General features: G+C 40.0%; 2 protein-coding genes across 2 annotated transcripts in view; both read right to left on the bottom strand.

The window, feature by feature from the left end:
• Positions 1-18683, bottom strand: part of LOC141444451 (uncharacterized) — a 28710-nt gene continuing 10027 nt past the window's right edge. Inside the window, exons 8-17 of the mRNA XM_074109998.1 lie at positions 15836-16039; positions 14708-14830; positions 13843-14295; positions 12801-13000; positions 11794-11901; positions 10772-10984; positions 9098-9209; positions 7669-7773; positions 6550-6685; positions 1-162 (exon numbers count right to left, since the gene is read on the bottom strand). Of these exons, the coding sequence (XP_073966099.1) occupies positions 6551-6685; positions 7669-7773; positions 9098-9209; positions 10772-10984; positions 11794-11901; positions 12801-13000; positions 13843-14295; positions 14708-14830; positions 15836-16039 (1653 nt within the window). The 3' untranslated portion in view covers positions 1-162; position 6550. The remainder of the gene's footprint in view (positions 163-6549; positions 6686-7668; positions 7774-9097; positions 9210-10771; positions 10985-11793; positions 11902-12800; positions 13001-13842; positions 14296-14707; positions 14831-15835; positions 16040-18683) is intronic.
• On the bottom strand, positions 4495-6200 carry LOC141444890 (uncharacterized). Its single transcript, XM_074110636.1, has one exon. It carries the CDS (start codon positions 6008-6010, stop codon positions 4952-4954), a length of 1059 nt encoding a protein of 352 aa, XP_073966737.1. The 5' UTR covers positions 6011-6200; the 3' UTR covers positions 4495-4951.

Raw genomic sequence — 18683 nt, forward strand, 5'->3', positions numbered from 1 at the left:
TTGACATAATTTTACTTTTATTGACATAACGGAGCAAATGCCATGGCTTTTTTATAGTACAGCAATACGATTTTTGGTGGGTCTTTCATCTTCTGATCCTTGAAGGCAATTTCAAGCTTTTGTTCAGTTTTTTTTTTATCTCCAATCTCACGGATTTAGTATCTGGAAATAAAGAAACCAAATGCAGTCAAATGGTAGACCAAAATGCTTTGCGTTGTCTCCGGGCAAAGAGCACAGAAATCCCGTGGGAACATTCTCACTTTTCCGGGATAAGCAGTCTAATATAATCATTACAAAAATTTTATTGTATAGAAAGTGAATCCTTTCAGTAACCCCAAAGATACATAATAAACAAACAAATAAGGCTGACTTCTGGCTCGGGCTGGGCACTGAGGCGGAGACGAGCGGCGTAGGAAAGGAGGAAAGGAGACGTGTAGGGATTGACCAATCATATTACATCTCGTTGCCGAGATGTGGGTTTCAACTAATATGATTGGTCGATCCTACACGTGTCCTCTCCGCTCTGTTCGTCTCCCCCTCAGTGCAGCCGCAGCCTAAATCAGTGTGAAATTATCGATATAACAACGTATCATATTAATGAATATGGAACTACCGTGGGACTCACTCTTATCTCATAAATAGGATCCATTATTTGTATAGGACCAGGGTATAAATAGTATAAAGAAAGAAAGAAAGAAAGAAAAACATTTATTCGTGACATTTTTACAAATAAAAGAAAAAGAAAAAAAGGAAATAAATTTTGTCACGAAATGGTCCCAACTCAGCATGATGTCAACCTTGCGGCCGACGCTGGTCTTCCGTTGGAACCATTTAAGTGTTAAAAGAACAAAACAAAACAGCAGCGAACTCGACAACTAAAACAATTTTTTACAATACACAAAACTAGTAATTTACAACATAAAAATAACTACACACAATATAAATAAAAGAAAAAAGAGAATAATATGCACGTCTGTATAGGCCTATTGCCTTTGCCAATAATGCAATTATTGACGTGGCATTAAAAAATGAAAAAAGAAAAAAAAAAGTACTCTGTGCTATAGACGTGGCATCTTTGCGTGGTATGGATGGATTCATAGTTCGTGCAAAAAAGAATGAGTTCCGAATAATCCATTACCATTACCATAAAATATCAGTGCAAACAAAGCGCCAACGGTACTTATAGCGATGTTCAAACAAACATCACAGTCACGGCAGCGCCCATGGAACGCAAACAACAGGTATGTAAAAAAGTGGCGCTAGTTATAACCTAAAATAAAAAAAAACAAAATCAAGCTGTTATCCTTATCATTATTCACAACAACCATAAGCTCCATAACTTTGTTATACACTACAACGCACGTCTTGCAGGTTCCCAAATGGCCAAGGTACCCGAAAGATGACAATAACAACAGCAAACGTCCCATTCGGAGTCCATGAACAAATCCAACGTGGCAGTCTCAAAAAAGCATGCACAGCTAGATAATGCCATGCAGAAGGGGCGCAAAACAAAAGGTTTGTAGACATCCATGACCCATAATTATAATTAAGCCAAACAAATAATATGAAGATACAATGAACTAAACACTAACTATAGGTACACAATAGAAATACATAAGTACCTAGTAAATGATCCTACTTTATACTAATATTATAAATGCGAAAGTTTCTATGCATGGGTGTGTGCGCGCGTGTGTGTGTGTGTGTGTGTTTGTGTGTGTGCACGTGTGCGTGTGCCCATGTTTGCCACAAAACTGCTGGATGGATTTGGATGTAATTTGACGCCTTGAAAGCTGGAGATCTGAAGCAACACATCTACTTTTTATCCCGATATTCCCACGGGCAATGCCGTTATTTTAATTGACAAATAAACAAAAATAAACAAGACAAAAACTCTCTAAATGCAACTGGTGTCATGAATAAGAGTTTCCTGCTTTTGCTGGTGCTCATTCATATGCTTTTTAAGTTTAATTCTAAAGCCACATATATTTTTCAGGTCCCTAATTGGCGGTGGGATATTGTTCCAACATTTTGTGGCAGCATATCGGAAACTACCGCGGAAGGCAGCTGAAGCATGACGATGTGTCAACAGTTGCACACCACACTGCCGAGCTCCGCGAACTTGATGGCCAGAAGACCAAGACAACTTCTCAAAAAGATACGGTGGGGATTTATTCTTTACTACTCCAAAGAGGAGGCAGGCAAGGTGAAGCTTGCGTCTGTGTTGCATTTTAAGGATACTATATTTATTTAAAAATGGAGTGACATGAGCCCTCAATGGAATGCTAAAACAAAAACGTGCACAAGCATTTTGCACTCGCTGTACAAGTCTCTTCGTTTTCGCAAGAAGGCGTGGACCATACACTGTATCCATATAGTTCAACTTAGACAAAATCAGTGACTCCACCAGCTGAATGCGCAAGCTTTCACTTATAAATGGCCTAATTCTATACAGGATTTTAAGTTTATAGAAGCAACTTCCAACCGACCTTGCAATGTGCTTCTCATAACGTAATCCACAATCCATTTCAAGACCCAAGTTACGCGCCTCATACACACGCTCGATGGGTCTACCCATCATTGTGACTTGTGCCATGCCCGCACAGTCAAGGCCGGCCATCTGCTGCTTACTACCAAAAATTAGGTATTTGGTCTTGTCAGGATTGAGTACTAGGGAGTTTTTTGTGGCCCAAGAAGCTATGCTAGTGAGGTCATCGTTAAGTTTATCTATGGTACCGTTGATCTCTGATGGCTTGCATGACAAATACACTTGAATGTCATCTGCATAAATATGATATTTGCAGTATTTAATGTGAGTCTGTATGTCAGCAGTATATAAAATAAATAGGATCGGTCCGAGGATGGATCCCTGCGGCACTCCTCGAGTGAGATGTGCCTTGTCGGATATTTGAAAAGAACCATCTTTATTCTGCAGTTTCACATACTGATAGCGATTATTAAGGTAGCTGTCAAACCATTTTATTGCATTGTGGTCAAAACCATAATAACTCAACTTGGACAACAACATCTCAATATTTAGACAGTCAAATGCCCTAGAGAAGTCTAACAACACCAAAAAAGTACACATTCCTTTGTCTTGCGCGCACAAAATATTGTCAGTTACATCCAGCAGACAAGTCACAGTGCTTCGTCCCCTTCTAAAGCCAGACTGCACATCCGGCAACATGTTGTTATTTTCTAAATAATTGGTCAATTGTGAGCACACAGCTCTTTCCATGACCTTTGACAGACATGGCAATATACTGATCGGTCTAAGTTCCTTAAGCTCGGTTGGATTTGAGATTTTAGGCAAAGGGCGTACTATTGCATGTTTCCAGATGTCAGGAAATGTTGATGTTAATATGGAGATATTAATTATATCTCTAATTATGTCAGCAGTGCATGGTAATGTCAATTTTAACATGTTTAGGCTAATACCATCACAACCTTCAGCATTTGATTCTAATTTATTTATAATTTTTACAATTTGTTCTGTACTGACCAATTCAAGATGAAAAACTGAGTCACTAAACTTATGGAATTCAAAGTAAGTCAGTTGTGATATGGTGCTTCCAGTGGTGGCCGGTAAATTAAGAAAATGACTATTTATAGCATTAGGATTATTGAAACTAGTTGGTAGGTCTTTGTTATCATTAGGCAATATAGTAGATTTAAGATTTTTCCACAGTAATTTTGGTTTATGTATATTATTATTTATATTTTGATTAAAATAGGCTGACTTCTCATTAAATAGTGCTTTATTTACAATTGATTTCAAATCTTTATGATACTTTTTTTTACTTTCTAATCCAGTTCTATGGTAGTCACCCGCGGCTCTGTCACGCAACCGCATCATGAGTCTAACTGTGTCTGTGATCCATGGGGGAGTGCGAGATCTGACAACAGACGACTTTATTGGGGCATGGATGTCAAATAACTCGACAATATGCTGACTCAACACATGGACCATGTTACTGACATTGTCATTATCCGGATTGGCCAGCAAATTCCACTCCATACATTGCAGGTCAGCATCAAATTCCTTCTGTTTTATGTTTCTTATTGATCTGTAGGTTATGGAAAAGGGTTTAGGCCTGTCACGTCTAACATCAAACTCACATATGACTAGACAGTGTCCTATCAAAGAACCTACATGCTCAATAGTGACCTTCTTCGAACGTAGGTCGGTACAAACTACGTCGAGCAACGTCTGACTGGTGTCTGTGAAATGCGTGGGCTCCGATACCAACTGGGACAAGCCAAAACTAGACAGAAAGTGGTTAAATTTAGTTATTTTTACATCACTAGCGGTTAATAAGTTTATATTAAAATCACCAAGCAGTACCAAGTTGTCACTATTAGGTATCGAACCAATCGAGTCAGACAAAGCATCAAAAAACAAATCAGTATCCATCCAAGGGGGTCTATAAGCTGTCCCTACTACCAGCTTCCTTCCGTTGACATTCACTGTAAGCCACATTTGTTCTACAGACTTGTGCAGTGGATCCACCGGGTGGGGCCAAGTGCGAGCACTAACATCGCGCTTTATGTAGAACCCAACACCTCCACCACGTGAACGTGTGCCCTGAGGTCGAGGGGTATGTCGGAGTCTGCAACCAGGAAGTACCGGCGCCCGCCCCTCCTCCCCCGCCCTAAGCCAAGTCTCGTTAATCGCCAGCACATCAAACTCCTGACGGACACAAGCCGCTATAAGGTCATCATGATTTGTGCCAAGGGAACCTGCGTTGTACAAACCTATTCTGAGTCGTTTATGAACCATCGTTCATGTTACGATCATGGAATATACTCAGAAAACTAGGAGCAACGAACAGAGTAAGGAAATTCCATACAATAACAAAGAAAAATAAATATGTCAAATGTTTATGCGACACGCCACTCACATTTAAGGAACATTTGAAGTGAAATATTAAACACATATTATGGGCTGGCTCTAACGCAATAAGGTGCCAAAAACCTGAGCAATGTCCTCAGACGAACGAATCCGTTGGGCAGGCCCATCCCTATCGCGACGCACGTACACGCGACCAGCCGTCGTCCACGGGTAACGCCAGTCCAGCCTCCTGCATTCCTGCCGCGCGCTGTAGAACAGCGATCGGTTCAGCCTGGTGAGTCGCTCGTTCACGTAGAACCGAGTGGGCGACCCGGGCAGACCAAAGTCCGCCGTGTCCGCGCCCCGGCGCACCCTCGCGGCGCGCAGCAGATCGGCGCGCGGCGCCCGGCGGGCGAGGCGCACGACCAGGGGGCGCGGGCGCAGTCGCTCCGCACCGACGCTCGCGTCCCCGGCAGCGCCGCCACCCTCCGCGACGTCCAGCGACCGCCGAGGCGCCCCCACACGCTCCGCAAAAACGATGTCGCGCTCATCTAAGGCCACACCGAGCTTCCTCGCAACCAGGCCCACAAGATGCAATCCATTCTCGCTGGCCGCCTCAGGGATCCCGGATATCTCCAAGTCGCCGAGGAGGAGGTCTTGATCGCGGTCATTGAGCTCCGCCTTGAGCTCCGCAACGGTATTGGCCAAATGATCGCCAGCGCCGTCAGCTGCTCTCTCCTCCGTGCGCGCCTCGAGGCGGCTGATCCTCTCCTCGACGGCCTCGAACCTCGCCTGAAACCCACCAATGGAACTGCGCATTTCGGCTATATCGCGCCGCAGACCAGCCATCTCCTCCCTCATGGCTGCTACGTCCAGACGGAACATACGGATCTCCCTAGTGAGGTCCTGAACAGGCGACGGCTCATCGACCCCGGCCCCCTCCTGCTCACTGCCCTTGACTGGGGTATCAGTGTTGTCACTCCGTGGCACCTGAACCTTGCACGCCGGACACACCCACGCAGATGATACGCGTGCATCAAGCCCCAAGTTCACACACACCCTGTGATAGACACTGCTGCATTTTTTGCACTTAGCGCCATCTGTCAGGTGGTTCGTGGTAAACTTGCCACAACCTGCACACTTCGGCTGTGTGGAAGCAGTATTCTTTGGTTGTGGCATTGTGCTTTCACAACTTCACTATTCTTTCCTATATATTTATCTTTATTTTTTTTACACCGGAGGGTACTATTAACACAAAATGTTTCGCCAATATTTATTTTCAAGATTCAGTCAATTTCACTTAATATTGCTGTATAATAACAACACACGCACTTTATCGTAATGTATTCTGCCCGATAACAAAATAAAAAGTTTAAAATTACAGTTTGTTTATTTTTTAAGTGTTGACAAAATAGAACAACTTGTTGTCGGTTCACTGTATAACTACCCACTCACTCAGTTACCCGTATAAATAACTGTCCGCAATGTCATGTGCGAATTTACATCTGAAATTTACCACGAGCTTAACGGTGAAGGAAAACATCGTGAGGAAACCTGTACAAACCTGCGAAGCAATTCAATGGTGTGTGTGAAGTTCCCAATCCGCACTGGGCCCGCGTGGGAACTACGGCCCAAGCCCTCTCATTCTGAGAGGAGGCCTGTGCCCAGCAGTGGGACGTATATAGGCTGGGATGATGATGACGATGAACTGTCCGCACCTCACTTCTCCTTGTGTATGGCGGCGAGATGCGCGCGCAACGCGACCTGCTGCGCGAACGCGGCCGAGCAGCGCGCGCACGCGAACGGACGCTCGCCCGTGTGCGTGCGCATGTGATTAGCCAGCACACGGTTCGTCTGGAAACAATGTGTGTTCTATTATATGCGCAACTAGAATAGTATTTGTTTGTAAGTTGTATTTAACTGTTCCTTAAATAATTAAATAAATAAACAGGTGGCCAAGAGCGAGCGTGTCGGACACCCCTAAGATAGAGTTCCGTCCGTCCCTGTTAAAAAAAAATTACAGCTTTCCAGCACTAACAGTCTTTAAGCGGCAAACGAACAAACAGACGCGAAATTATGAGGATTCGTTTTTGCCATTTTGGCTAAGGAACCTACAAAGGGTTTCGACAGACAGACAAGACCCGACCTTTCGAAAAGTCCATAGATTTATCAACATTCCAATTCGAGACAAAACTGGATTTTAGGCGTCCTTAGCCCTTCCTCCCCTTTTTCAGCTTGAAATAAATAAAGCTAAATATATACAACATTGAATTTAGTGCCGATTTAGATTTGACGCGCACCCAGTTGTCCCCCAACCCTAGATCCGGCTCTGAAACAGACGTCCAGAGAAGTGACTCCTATAAACCTATAATACAGCGTTATAACAGCAAACTTTAAGGGTAGGGTAGGGTAGTTAGTAAAGGCCTTAACCCTCAATAGGGTAGAGGCGATTTAGCGACCACTTGCACTGAGTTGGAAACTGAACCTTATTTATTTCATAATACGTCACACTTTCCATTGTAATTACTGAAAATACGACTAGCTTTAAAAATATTCTTAGTCAGGTATGTATTCGATAGGTGCTTTTGATTCTGTATGCTACAATGGAGCGTTATTAAGGTTTAATAAATGTTTTCATATGTATTAATAAAAGTCGTGTACCACACGTGGTACAGTCAGCATCAAAAGTAGTTATACATTTTTGTACTTTGTCGTTTTACAGCCACGTACTAAAGGCCATGCTAGATTGTCAATGTGTTAATGCGACAGAGTAAAAAAGTGATCCGCTACTTTTGATGCTGACTGTACAATAGATCACATGTTACTGCTCTACTCACACCAAATAGCCTCCCGCACACGTTGCATATCTTCGTTTTCGGTTTAGGCATCTTTTCGTGTACGTACATGTTGTGCGTACGCAGCGCGAACCCCGTCACGAAATGCTGGAGAGACAAAATAAAAATATATTTAATAATAATTTTGACATATATATATTTATATATAACGAATGAAAATTGAAAATTTAATGCTAAAATAAAATGTACTACAAATTAGTAAAAATCTATACATTCGGGGTATGGTTACATATATTGCAGTGGTATATGAAATAACGGATCATTTTCACCAAAAGCCCTTAAGATAGTGTAAGCTACAACTAATACGATTGTTATCACACAAAACGATTGATATCAATTTTAAATGAATCGACAAATAAAATTGTTGTGGTTAATTTATTTTGTAAAACATAATGTTTTACAAAATAAATTTAACACAAACAATTTTATTTTCGATTCATTTAAATTGATATCAATCGTTTTGTGAACTCATTTTGATTCACGAACAACCAATGGTCCGCGAACCACTGTTATACATTTAAGAAATTAAAATTTTATACTGGCTTCACGAATGGGGACGTTCAAATAGTTACAACAGGCGCGGAGCACATCCGGGATAGTGGGAACGTGGGATCACTTCGTCCTGTTCCATATGTGGCACACTGACCCACAGAATATATAATAGTACTAACGTACAGAATGGCCACGCTCCGCCACGCAACGATTCGAGTTACCCCACCCCTCCAAGCGCAGATTGCAGGAAAACCGCAGGAAAGCAGTCGGGCGCGCAACGCGATGTATGTCGGCCGCACGGCCTAAGTTCGGGAGCAATAATTTTGCGAAATGGTAACGGTACCCTACCTACTTCCTTTTATAAATAAATAATGGTTTGATTTCTGAAATTAACGCGATTAATACATGAAATAACTACCTACCGAATAATTCGTTTAAGTTTGTAGTCGTATATCTATTGTAATTGAAAATAATAATGCTTAAATACACAGACAGACACATTTTAAGTAGGTTTAAATAAATAGGTAAGATTAACGATTACATTTATTTGCACATATCTAAGCCAACCTACAAATAAGTATCTTTAAATGTAATTGGTAGTACTTATAGTAGGTACTAGGATTTTGCGATAGTCAGCCCTGTGTGTCTTACGCACACATTGACGCGTGTACAGACGTCGTCGTGCTTATGTACATTCAAGAACGGGTATTTCGTACGTCATGGCCGCCGTGTGACTGAACTGTGAACTTGAATCGAGCGTACATTTTTGTCGTAGTGAAGCCTATTAGTAGATATATTATAATATAAGATTTTTTTAAAGAAACTTTGTCACTGTTGTCTCTTGGACAACACGACAGAATATCAAACAAGAAAAGGTTATTGACCCTGATGTGATGATCATGATGAAGGATAACCTCACCTTGTCACAGGTCATGCAGTAGTGCTTGGAGTCATTTGTGTGGAACAGCTTGAGATGGTTCTTCATGTAGTTTTTTCTGGAAAATATTTTTCCACATTCGGGGCATGGTATACTGAAAAAATTTAATACAATGATGAGATTTCGCTTAAATATTAACCCATAAGTAAAGTAAGTGGACACAATTTATATCTTAACCTTTTAACCGCCACAGTCAAAAATCTGAAACTTTTTTCAGCTGTCGTGTTTTACCGACCGTGGTGGTCAAAGGGTTAAATAACCCTTCTTCGGGCAGTCGAGTAAAAATAAAAACCAGAAAATAAAATAAAACGTGTGCTATGATGTAGAGTTAAAGGCAGAAAAGTTTTTCCATGTCAAGGTCTTTATGACATTGACATAAGATTGATTTTTACTTGGTCTGTATAAGAACTTTTTTCACTACATAAAATATAAATGCAAAATTTGAATGGCCGTCGGTTCAGTAGTTAATACCTGAAAGCGGAACAAACAAACACACTTTCGCGGTCATATTATTTGTAAGGAATGAAGTATATCTCTAAATAGTCATTTAAATAAAAATAAAAAAGTAATTTAAACATTTTGTAATGGTGTGGATTTTTAGGAGAAATAAACATTATTATAAGTTTTTGTTTAAAAAAATCATCTTTAAGATAAGCTTTTGGCTCACTGCACTTTTTGTCGACTCTAATTGCAATGTTTACCGTATTTATGTACATACATTATATGAATTTTTATGTCAATCCGACCACTGTACAAGAGGATCAAAATTAAATTATATACAAGACCTAAAACAAACATATATACTCAGCGGCACAAAATTAGGCCCACCCTTCATACAAAATTACCGATTCTGCATACATTTGAGGGCCAGATTTTTTGCCGCTCAGTATATAAGACGTCAAACGGACCTCTCGACACCAGCTAGCGCTATTTCGCCACTCAAGAAATCCTCATTTCGCCGCGACGGTACCTACTACCACAGAGTACATATATAACAGAGACACCACCTAGTACAAGCAAATGGTATCACGCTAATACTGGCTATTCAACTGGCTATTTTTCTTTCCTTCGATTTTCCAATAGATGGCACCAGTGAGAACACAAATAACACGATACGTATTGCCATCTAGTGAGACACTAAGGATACGGTACACTGACAACAACCAACAAGCTCACCAACTGAGCCTAGACGACTAGAGATACGCATGATGTCTCTGTCTTATTTACGTCATTAGAAGAGAATGGCATGTTTCTCTCAAATAGTTTCGACGAATGTGAGCAAGCGCGGGGCAAGCCCAGCAAGCGCATTCCGGTTATTAGCCATCTAGCGTCACAATTGCAAAACACTACGAAAGCCTCATAGCTGAAATGTAGCCACATGTAGCCTATACTTTCGTATTCTCAATTTATTATTTTTATGGTGTTTCTTATCTTTAAATTAAGGAGTTGAATTAAGGTTGATGTGAAGTTGTGTTTATAAAATATGCTAGTCTTTATTTTAATCTTAATATTTCTACTTAATTCGGCTTATTCACATTTTATAATTTACAAATGTTAATAGTAGTGCCATCTATTGGTGTTTTTTTTTGTATTAAATATAGCTTGTAGGGATTGGTAGGCCATGCTACTACCTACGAAATTATAGTTTAATGTCACCTCTCTTTCTTCCTGGGGCGATGCCTGACAGCGGTCACTAGATGGCGCCTGTACTTGCCCCGCGTCGGGAAAGACAGGTCACACTCGACGCAGTAGGCGCCCTTGTCGCCGGACGGCGGGTCAGGCGGGTGCGCGACGGCCGCGTGCCGCAGCAGCCGCGCGCGCGTCCCGAACACGCGCCCGCACGAACACGTGCTCGCCAGGTGGTTGTATCTGCAACGTTTACAACACACATTTGAGACCAATCAACTATGAAAATTAAATGAAAACATTCAAATTAAATTATTTATTTCAGATACCAATTTTGAACAATTAAATATCCATATATATGTTAGTAACAAGGAGACTTAAAATTATGTTAGTGAAAAACTAAATGCTCATTGGATTTTACGTGCTAAGACATCTAATGAGCTACTAATACTACTTCTGTACGTCACTGTATACCGCGGGTTTATGGACTAGCCACACTCAACGGTCGCTCAACGCCCTACGAGTCCAATACAATAACGCGTTCAGGGCGCTGTTGCGTCTGCCGCGCTGGTGCAGCGCGTCGAATATGTTCGGGCTGCCGGCCTTGCTGCGCGCGCGCTGGCCCGAGTGCGCGCCAGTCGCAACAGCCTCCTGGCCGTGATAGCCGACCGACTGGACAGCCGGCTCTTTTTGCACTGGACCAGAGTCCACACTATTCTAGCCACCTATACCCACTAAGTAAAATAATTTAATTTAATAATAATAATGAAGAATAATAATAATGCGTCTAACACTAGTTTTGTAAGATTTCTACTAAAAAAATATGGACTTGTTGGTCTGAAGTATTTTTTTTTATAATTATACTTTTCAGTGTATGTTATTCTGTCCTGTTACTCAGGGGACATCAGTGGTACTTTTTTAGAACGTTCATGCAAGCCGCTTCCATCCGAAGCAACTGGAGGTCTATGGGGGAAGGCCTGTCTGCCTACTCAATGCACGACGTAGATGGTGATGATGATTATGTTTTATGATGGTGAGACGGCGGTAGTTACGTGATGTGCCGTTCCATGGCTTTCTTCCCTACGGTGCTGCGGCCGCAATAGTCGCACACGTAGCGCGAGTGCAGGCGTCGCTCGTGGTGCGCGTACAGCAGCCGGTCTCTGCGATAACGATAAGGCTCTACATTAGAGTTGTGTCCATTGACTGGCTGACTAGGCTCAATCAACTTTTTATTGTTGTTGTCCCGTAACCCAGGAGACATCAGTGATACACGTTAATGCGCATAATGTGAATTGGCATAACGATGAGTTGGTATAAATTTAGATAGATTTGAAAAGTAAATAGGAGGCAAAAATATGATTAGGTAAAAATGTTCAAAAAATTCTACACAGTTTACTCTTTAATTTTACTGAAATAGGGTTGCCATATCAATGAAAAATCTTACCAATTTTTATTTGGCGTTATGTCATACAGTGATACTACGGTTTTCAAATATTGTAAATGGACTGAACATGAAACCACCGTGAGACTCACTCATATTAAATATATTGACCCGGATAACTCACGTCTTAAATCGAGTTTAGCTCGACATGTTTCGGGCTAATCCGTAGCCCTTCGTCAGCAGCTTGCAGTTGTAATGATGAAAACGCGGGTGGTTGTGTGCCGGTGTCAGTTTCGTCGGGTAGTCGCGCGAGCAGAGCGGCGGCGTGTTGCAGTAGCCGCTGAGTCGCGTTGCTCCGAAGACGAAGGGCTACGGATTAGCCCGAAACATGTCGAGCTAAACTCGATTTAAGACGTGAGTTATCCGGGTCAATATATTTAATATTGTAAATGGACTCTTTATAGGGGACCATTTAAACCGATTTCCGCTTTACGGGTATTATTGTAACGGTTTCTCATCAGCTTGCATAATTGTTTAAGGGCAGAATGTATTGAAAAAAAAAAGTGATGACTAACAAAAATTCGGACAAACATTACATTGTGACTTGCGAAAATTATGCGACTATTTACGCAACGTTTTGTAACATATAGGTAGGAGATAGTGATGAAAATTGCTTACGGAAAGTCCACATCGCACTGCTTACATCGGTATCTGAACCTGTGCAGGTGCAGATGCTTCCTTCTGTCGAGATCACGTTCCACCACTCGCGCGCATTTCAAGCAGCGGTTGACTGGGTGAGAGCGGCGCCAGTGCAGCATTAAGTCCGACTTGTTACTGTGCTTGTCGCCACACACCGGACATTTAATTAGGAGACTTCGCTTAAAAAAAATTGATACGTAAATACATAACTATGAACTAAAACAAATAATATGTAAAGCCTGACCAGAAATTTATGACTATTCGCCATGTTGCGGAATTTCATTGGAACTAATTTCTTACACTGGCAATAATTTTAATGATTGTCAGTGTCACTGTGGCGGTTTTTTTGAACAATAACAAAAATGCCCAAAACGATTAGTAGTCAACAACGGATCATTGTAAATAATGTTTATAATAAACTACTGAAAAAAACGCTTGGGGAATAAAACTATTTCACTATAAAACCTTTCCAAATTAACATCAGAGCTAACAGGTAAACGTTGTAGACAAGTCAAGATGTCATTGTTTCGACTATACTGCAGGGCTACTACGAAACTCGAAGTTCGTGTCGTACGGTCCCTCTGACACTTATACTATTTAATACGAGAGCGAGAGGGACGGTACGATACGAACTTCGATTTTCGAATTTCGGAGTAGGCCCTCTGAACTATTGCCATAAAAATAATAGCACCCTCTTGACAATAGTCATATATTCTTGGTTTACCTTTACGTTTATGCAACAAACTACATTATCATTCTGCTTGTGGGTCAATCTTTCTCGTGACTCAGGAGACTTCTGTGATACACTTTGTTAGAAAAATGTTTGCAATTTATACGAGAGATGAGCTATAAAGTATTTGCCTTAAAACTGTTGCAATGTCCTAACTTTTAATAAATAACTCAGAAGACGTTACCATGGCAACAGGCTACTGTTGCGTACAGCCACGCGAACAATAGTTACTATACTGCAGCAAGCTACAAGGATGTAAGTTCATTAGGCATTGTTGTGTAACTTACATACCTTATTATGGTATTCTCTTTTATGGGATTGTAAATCACTTTTATATGTAAACCGGAAGCCACATGCCCCACATTTAAGGGGGCGACTAACAGAATCATTGTCATCTCTGTCTTTCGCCAGTGATTCCTGTACTTCTGTCTCACTCAGATGCACCTTGGTAAAATATAGCTCTAATTTACTAAAATCTATATCATTATCTATTTTTAAAAGATCTTTCTCTATTTTAACATGTTTTTTTTCATTTTTAACACAGGGTGCTTTTGCTTCTAAAAGTTTGTCATGGCCAGAATCACTTTCAAAATGGTCATTTTCTATTTCTTGTTTGATTTCTGCTTCTGTGCAGTTGTCTACGAAAAGTTCTATGTCTGGTTTTTCCTCTATGGTCTCCTCTATGATGTAATGGTAGCCTTGTCTATGGTTGGATTCAAGAATTGATAGAGATGTTATTTGTATCTGCAAAAAGCAAAGAAATAAATATGAATCAAAGATATGCGTTCGCGCATCAATTTAGAACATCTCTCTTTGTGTGGAGTGTGTGTGTGTCTGTGTGAGCGTGTGTGTGTCTGTGTGAGCATGTGTGTGTGTGTGTGTGTGTGTGTGTGTGTGTGTGTGTGTGTGTGTGTGTGTGTGTGTGTGTGTGTGAAAAATGGCAACTTCATTTTTTAGGCATTATTTTTTTTAATGCAGGCCATACAAAATCTGGCGTAAAACCTACTATTTTCATTTTTTTTTTTGTGTGTTGTTTAAATTTTGTTGTATTTGTGTGACTTTGTGAGTGTATAAATGTCTTCTTTCATTCTTTATGTATTTGCTAATAAAATAAATATATAGCACTAACCTCCTTCAATGTATAAAATGTACTAACTTGTTTATCATGAGCCAGCTTCAGAACACACTGTGCATTCTGGAGCCGCGTCCGGAACGCAGCCACTCTCCGTAGCAGCGCCGTGCACTCCCAACACAGCAGTACATCAAAATACTTCAGGTCCTGCAATAGGGAATGATGGGAGATGATGAAGCATTATTTCATTCACATATGGCGGCGACAGACAGTAATGAATCTGCAAATAATGCATTTCATTTCTTGTTGCAGTTGATATCTTTATTGATTGACAAATCAAATTATTTTTTTTATAAATATCTGCAATAGGGAATATTACTGCAATTTTATCCCTTCAGAGAGCAGCACTAGCCCATACTATATGTTTATGGTTTATGTTTTTGAGTATCTTAAATGTCCGTAGGATGCCCTAATATCATATTATTTCATTTAAATTTTTGTAAATATAGCTCTATCGCTACTATCGATTTAAATTAAATTTATTTTGTTACTCATAAATGATTTCTATAGGTATTAATAATGGTCTTTGGTCATGATCCGTCATGGCGACAAAATACAAAGAGAATTGACGTTGTCATGGCGGTTTCTTTACGGTTTGTGCTAGTGTCGCCCCCTGCGCAGAGCTTTGCTTAATATGCCCTATTGTCAATCAGGCTGAGAGCTTACATATCAAATGACGTTAACTAATAGAAAGTCCACTTTCAAGTAATACTTTTTTAGGTCAGATCCCTTGCACTTGTTTGCCGTAGGTTGTGAGGTTTTTCAAAAGTTAATGCATAAAGGTCACTACCCACTATGCCGTATCATGAAATGACCGTAATAGGAATGAATCAGAAACAGAATGCAAATGAAATACATGATAGTGGGCATAGTCTCACACTTTCCAATACAAAGAATATATTTTTGCCTAAAACATTGCTATTACGGTCATGGTATGAGTATTTAATAAATAAAATATTTACATGAAGATTTATACCCCCCCCCCCTTTAGGCTTCGTTCAATTAGCGAGAGGATAAAGGGGGCGCCTGGTGCTTGCAAGCGCCCCTTTAAGTCCGGCGCCCTGGGCGGTTGTCCCACCGCGCCCTACCCTAATAAGCCGCTACTGGGTTTGCATATTGTCATCGTAAAATAACTCTACTAAAGAAACTTACCTCTAACGTTTCCTTATTCCCCAAAAGGGAGTAGAATAAATCGTAATGAACCAAGGGAGACAATCTCCGATCTGTACTGAGGCATCCACAACATATCGCAGTATTCGCGGTGCTAGATTCACTCTTTATATCATACATTTTTAAAAAACACTCAGTCACTGTATTACATATTTTGCAAGCAAAGTCGCGAAGTAGTAAGAAACAAAGTGGATGTTACAATATATTAAAGTTTATAGCCTCACAGTATAATTACAATATTTTCTGTAATAATTGTTTATTTTTAAACAACTAAATTTACGCAATAATATTCGGCGAAATATCTGAGTGAGACTCACGTGAGACTACGCATTGGAATGACAGAATGACAAAAAATTTAATCAAATAAATAAAAGAGTATTAAATAAAGAGTACCAATTAGTACCCACAGAGTACATTTTTATATAGGTTAGTACCTATAGAGAAATTTGTTTGACATTACAGACGCGAATTTCTGCCCGTGAAATTAAAAAGCTTCTTAAGAGGCCGCGGCCATATGAAATCGCTCGACGCTCGTTTCCATTTCCATCCAACGCACACTATTTTTTAATATGTAACTCGTCAATGATGCAAAAACTAAACGGAATGCAATCAACTTTGACGGCTTCCTGTCAAAACAACCAATGTCCAATCAGCCTAGTCCAGAAACAAAATAAAACAATTATAACTAATTTATACTGCAGCCTAAGTAACTGTATTGATGTTATAAAAGTATTTAAGTGGCTACAGACGCGTTAAAATGGAGGATAGTTCAGAAATAATGTTGAAATCGCTGTGTTGTACGTGTCTCAGTAATGACCGGAAGTTGTTCCAACTTTGCCGTGTAAATGATGGTGTAAACAATCTGTATTCCCTTCTTTCACACGATTCAGAGGCTTATCGGGTAAGATATTATACAATGAATTGATCCATAGGTGCAACAAGACAAGTTGGAAGACTGGGGGAGAGACCGTTGCCTGGCAGTGGGACACTAAAACAGCTTATGATAGGTATTAAAAAATTATCCCTTGTAAATTTTATAAAAAAATTAAATAAAATTAAAAGATAAATAATAAAGTATTTATTTAGTTATTTCATTTTGTAAATTAGTACCTATTAGGTATTTTTTATAATTTTATATAACAATTACTACAAAATTAACAATTTACTCAAATAAACCAACCCTTACCTCTTAGATGAATGATTGGTCTCGCGCGCTCGCTCGACTAGATACCGCCGGCGTACTTGTCAAATGCGGCAACAAATAGTACGCCGAAATCGGCGTACCTGAGCCCGAGGCGACTCAGTCGCGTTGCAAACTGTGCGTAATGAGCATGTCCCGAATTTTTGTTAAATTTTGGTCATAACCGAAGTAAAATGCCAGTTTTCGCAGTGAAACTGTTTAAAAATAATACAACAAGAAATAAGAAAGACACTGGGATCACATACCATCAGTAAATATCGTATAATTTCGAAATTACAAATAAAATAACATGAACCCTAAATGCCATTCTGTGTTGCCGCGTACACAAGAATCAAATTCCCCGTGGTTGAGATTTTAATAATTGAATTTTATTGTTATCATCATTAAATGATGATAAATTTTAATAACTTATTTTATTTAAGTATCTAACGTAATTATTATATATACATAACCTAGTTCTATATTATTTAATGTTTATCTTTGTGATATTATACACTGAAGGTGTATAAATTGTTACCCGACACTATTTAATTAAGGGGTGAATGTGTCTTAAAATTAAAAATGTTTTTCGTCTTCCCAGTCAAAAGCCCGATCAGCTGATTTACTTAGGTATTACGGGAAACGAAAAATTTTTTTTTTCGTATTTCTTCCCATTTTCCTGAAATGTTAACTTTTTACCCGACTGCCCGAAGGAGGGTTATGTTTTTCAAGCGTATGTATGTATGCATCTACCTATGTATGTATATTTTGTAAACAATTATTTTTATTTTAGTTTTAATTAACCTGTAAATTATATTAGGTTTAACTATAGGTGCAACGTGTTAAGTACGCAAAAACTTCTTAGTTGGTGACTCAGTCCATGAATTTTCAGTAATAATTTGTAAATATTGAATGTTGTTAAATATATATTTTTTTAATTAAAAGTGAGGCCTGATCATTGATATACCTACATCATACCTACCATTTTTTAAAGAAGAAACCTACGCCTAACCTATACACAAACATATTAATACATTCACTCTTAATTACTTCTTAATTTCTAAGTATTTCCCAAGATACATTTTGTAACCAGTAACTTAATAGACCACAGAATAATTTATTTTCCCGATAATTCGGGTAACAGTGGAGCAGCTGGCAACACAATTCGTCACGCACACTAGCATCCTTGCAAATTGTCTTACACCGTTCTTACGCACACTACAATATTGAGTTGCCGCATTCACGAACGTTTTGTTTTTAGTTCCCGCGGTATCTAGTCGAGCGAGCGCGCGAGACCAATCATTCATCTAAGCCTTACCTACTGACCAGAGTGGGAATTACGGCCCAAATCCTTTCATTCCGAGAGGAGAACTGTGCAGTGCTGTGATATGTATTTTGGCTGAGATGAAGGATTAATTCAAGTTGCATGTTCGCTGTGTCACATTGTTGTTAGCGTGTTTGGGACCAGTAGCGGCGTTAGGGTAGGGCGCGGTGGGGCGACCGCCCAGAGCGCCGGATTTAATGGGGGTTCCTTCTAGAAAATTCCCTAAAGTTGTGGGTGCTGTGGAAATCCCGCCCAGGGTGCTGGAAGTGCTAAAACCGGCACTGTTTGGAACTCAGACTTGAGAAGAAGAGTTTGTGGGGATTTGG

This window comes from Choristoneura fumiferana, chromosome 30 (assembly GCF_025370935.1).
Source record: "Choristoneura fumiferana chromosome 30, NRCan_CFum_1, whole genome shotgun sequence".
NCBI classification, from domain to species: Eukaryota; Metazoa; Arthropoda; class Insecta; order Lepidoptera; family Tortricidae; genus Choristoneura; species Choristoneura fumiferana.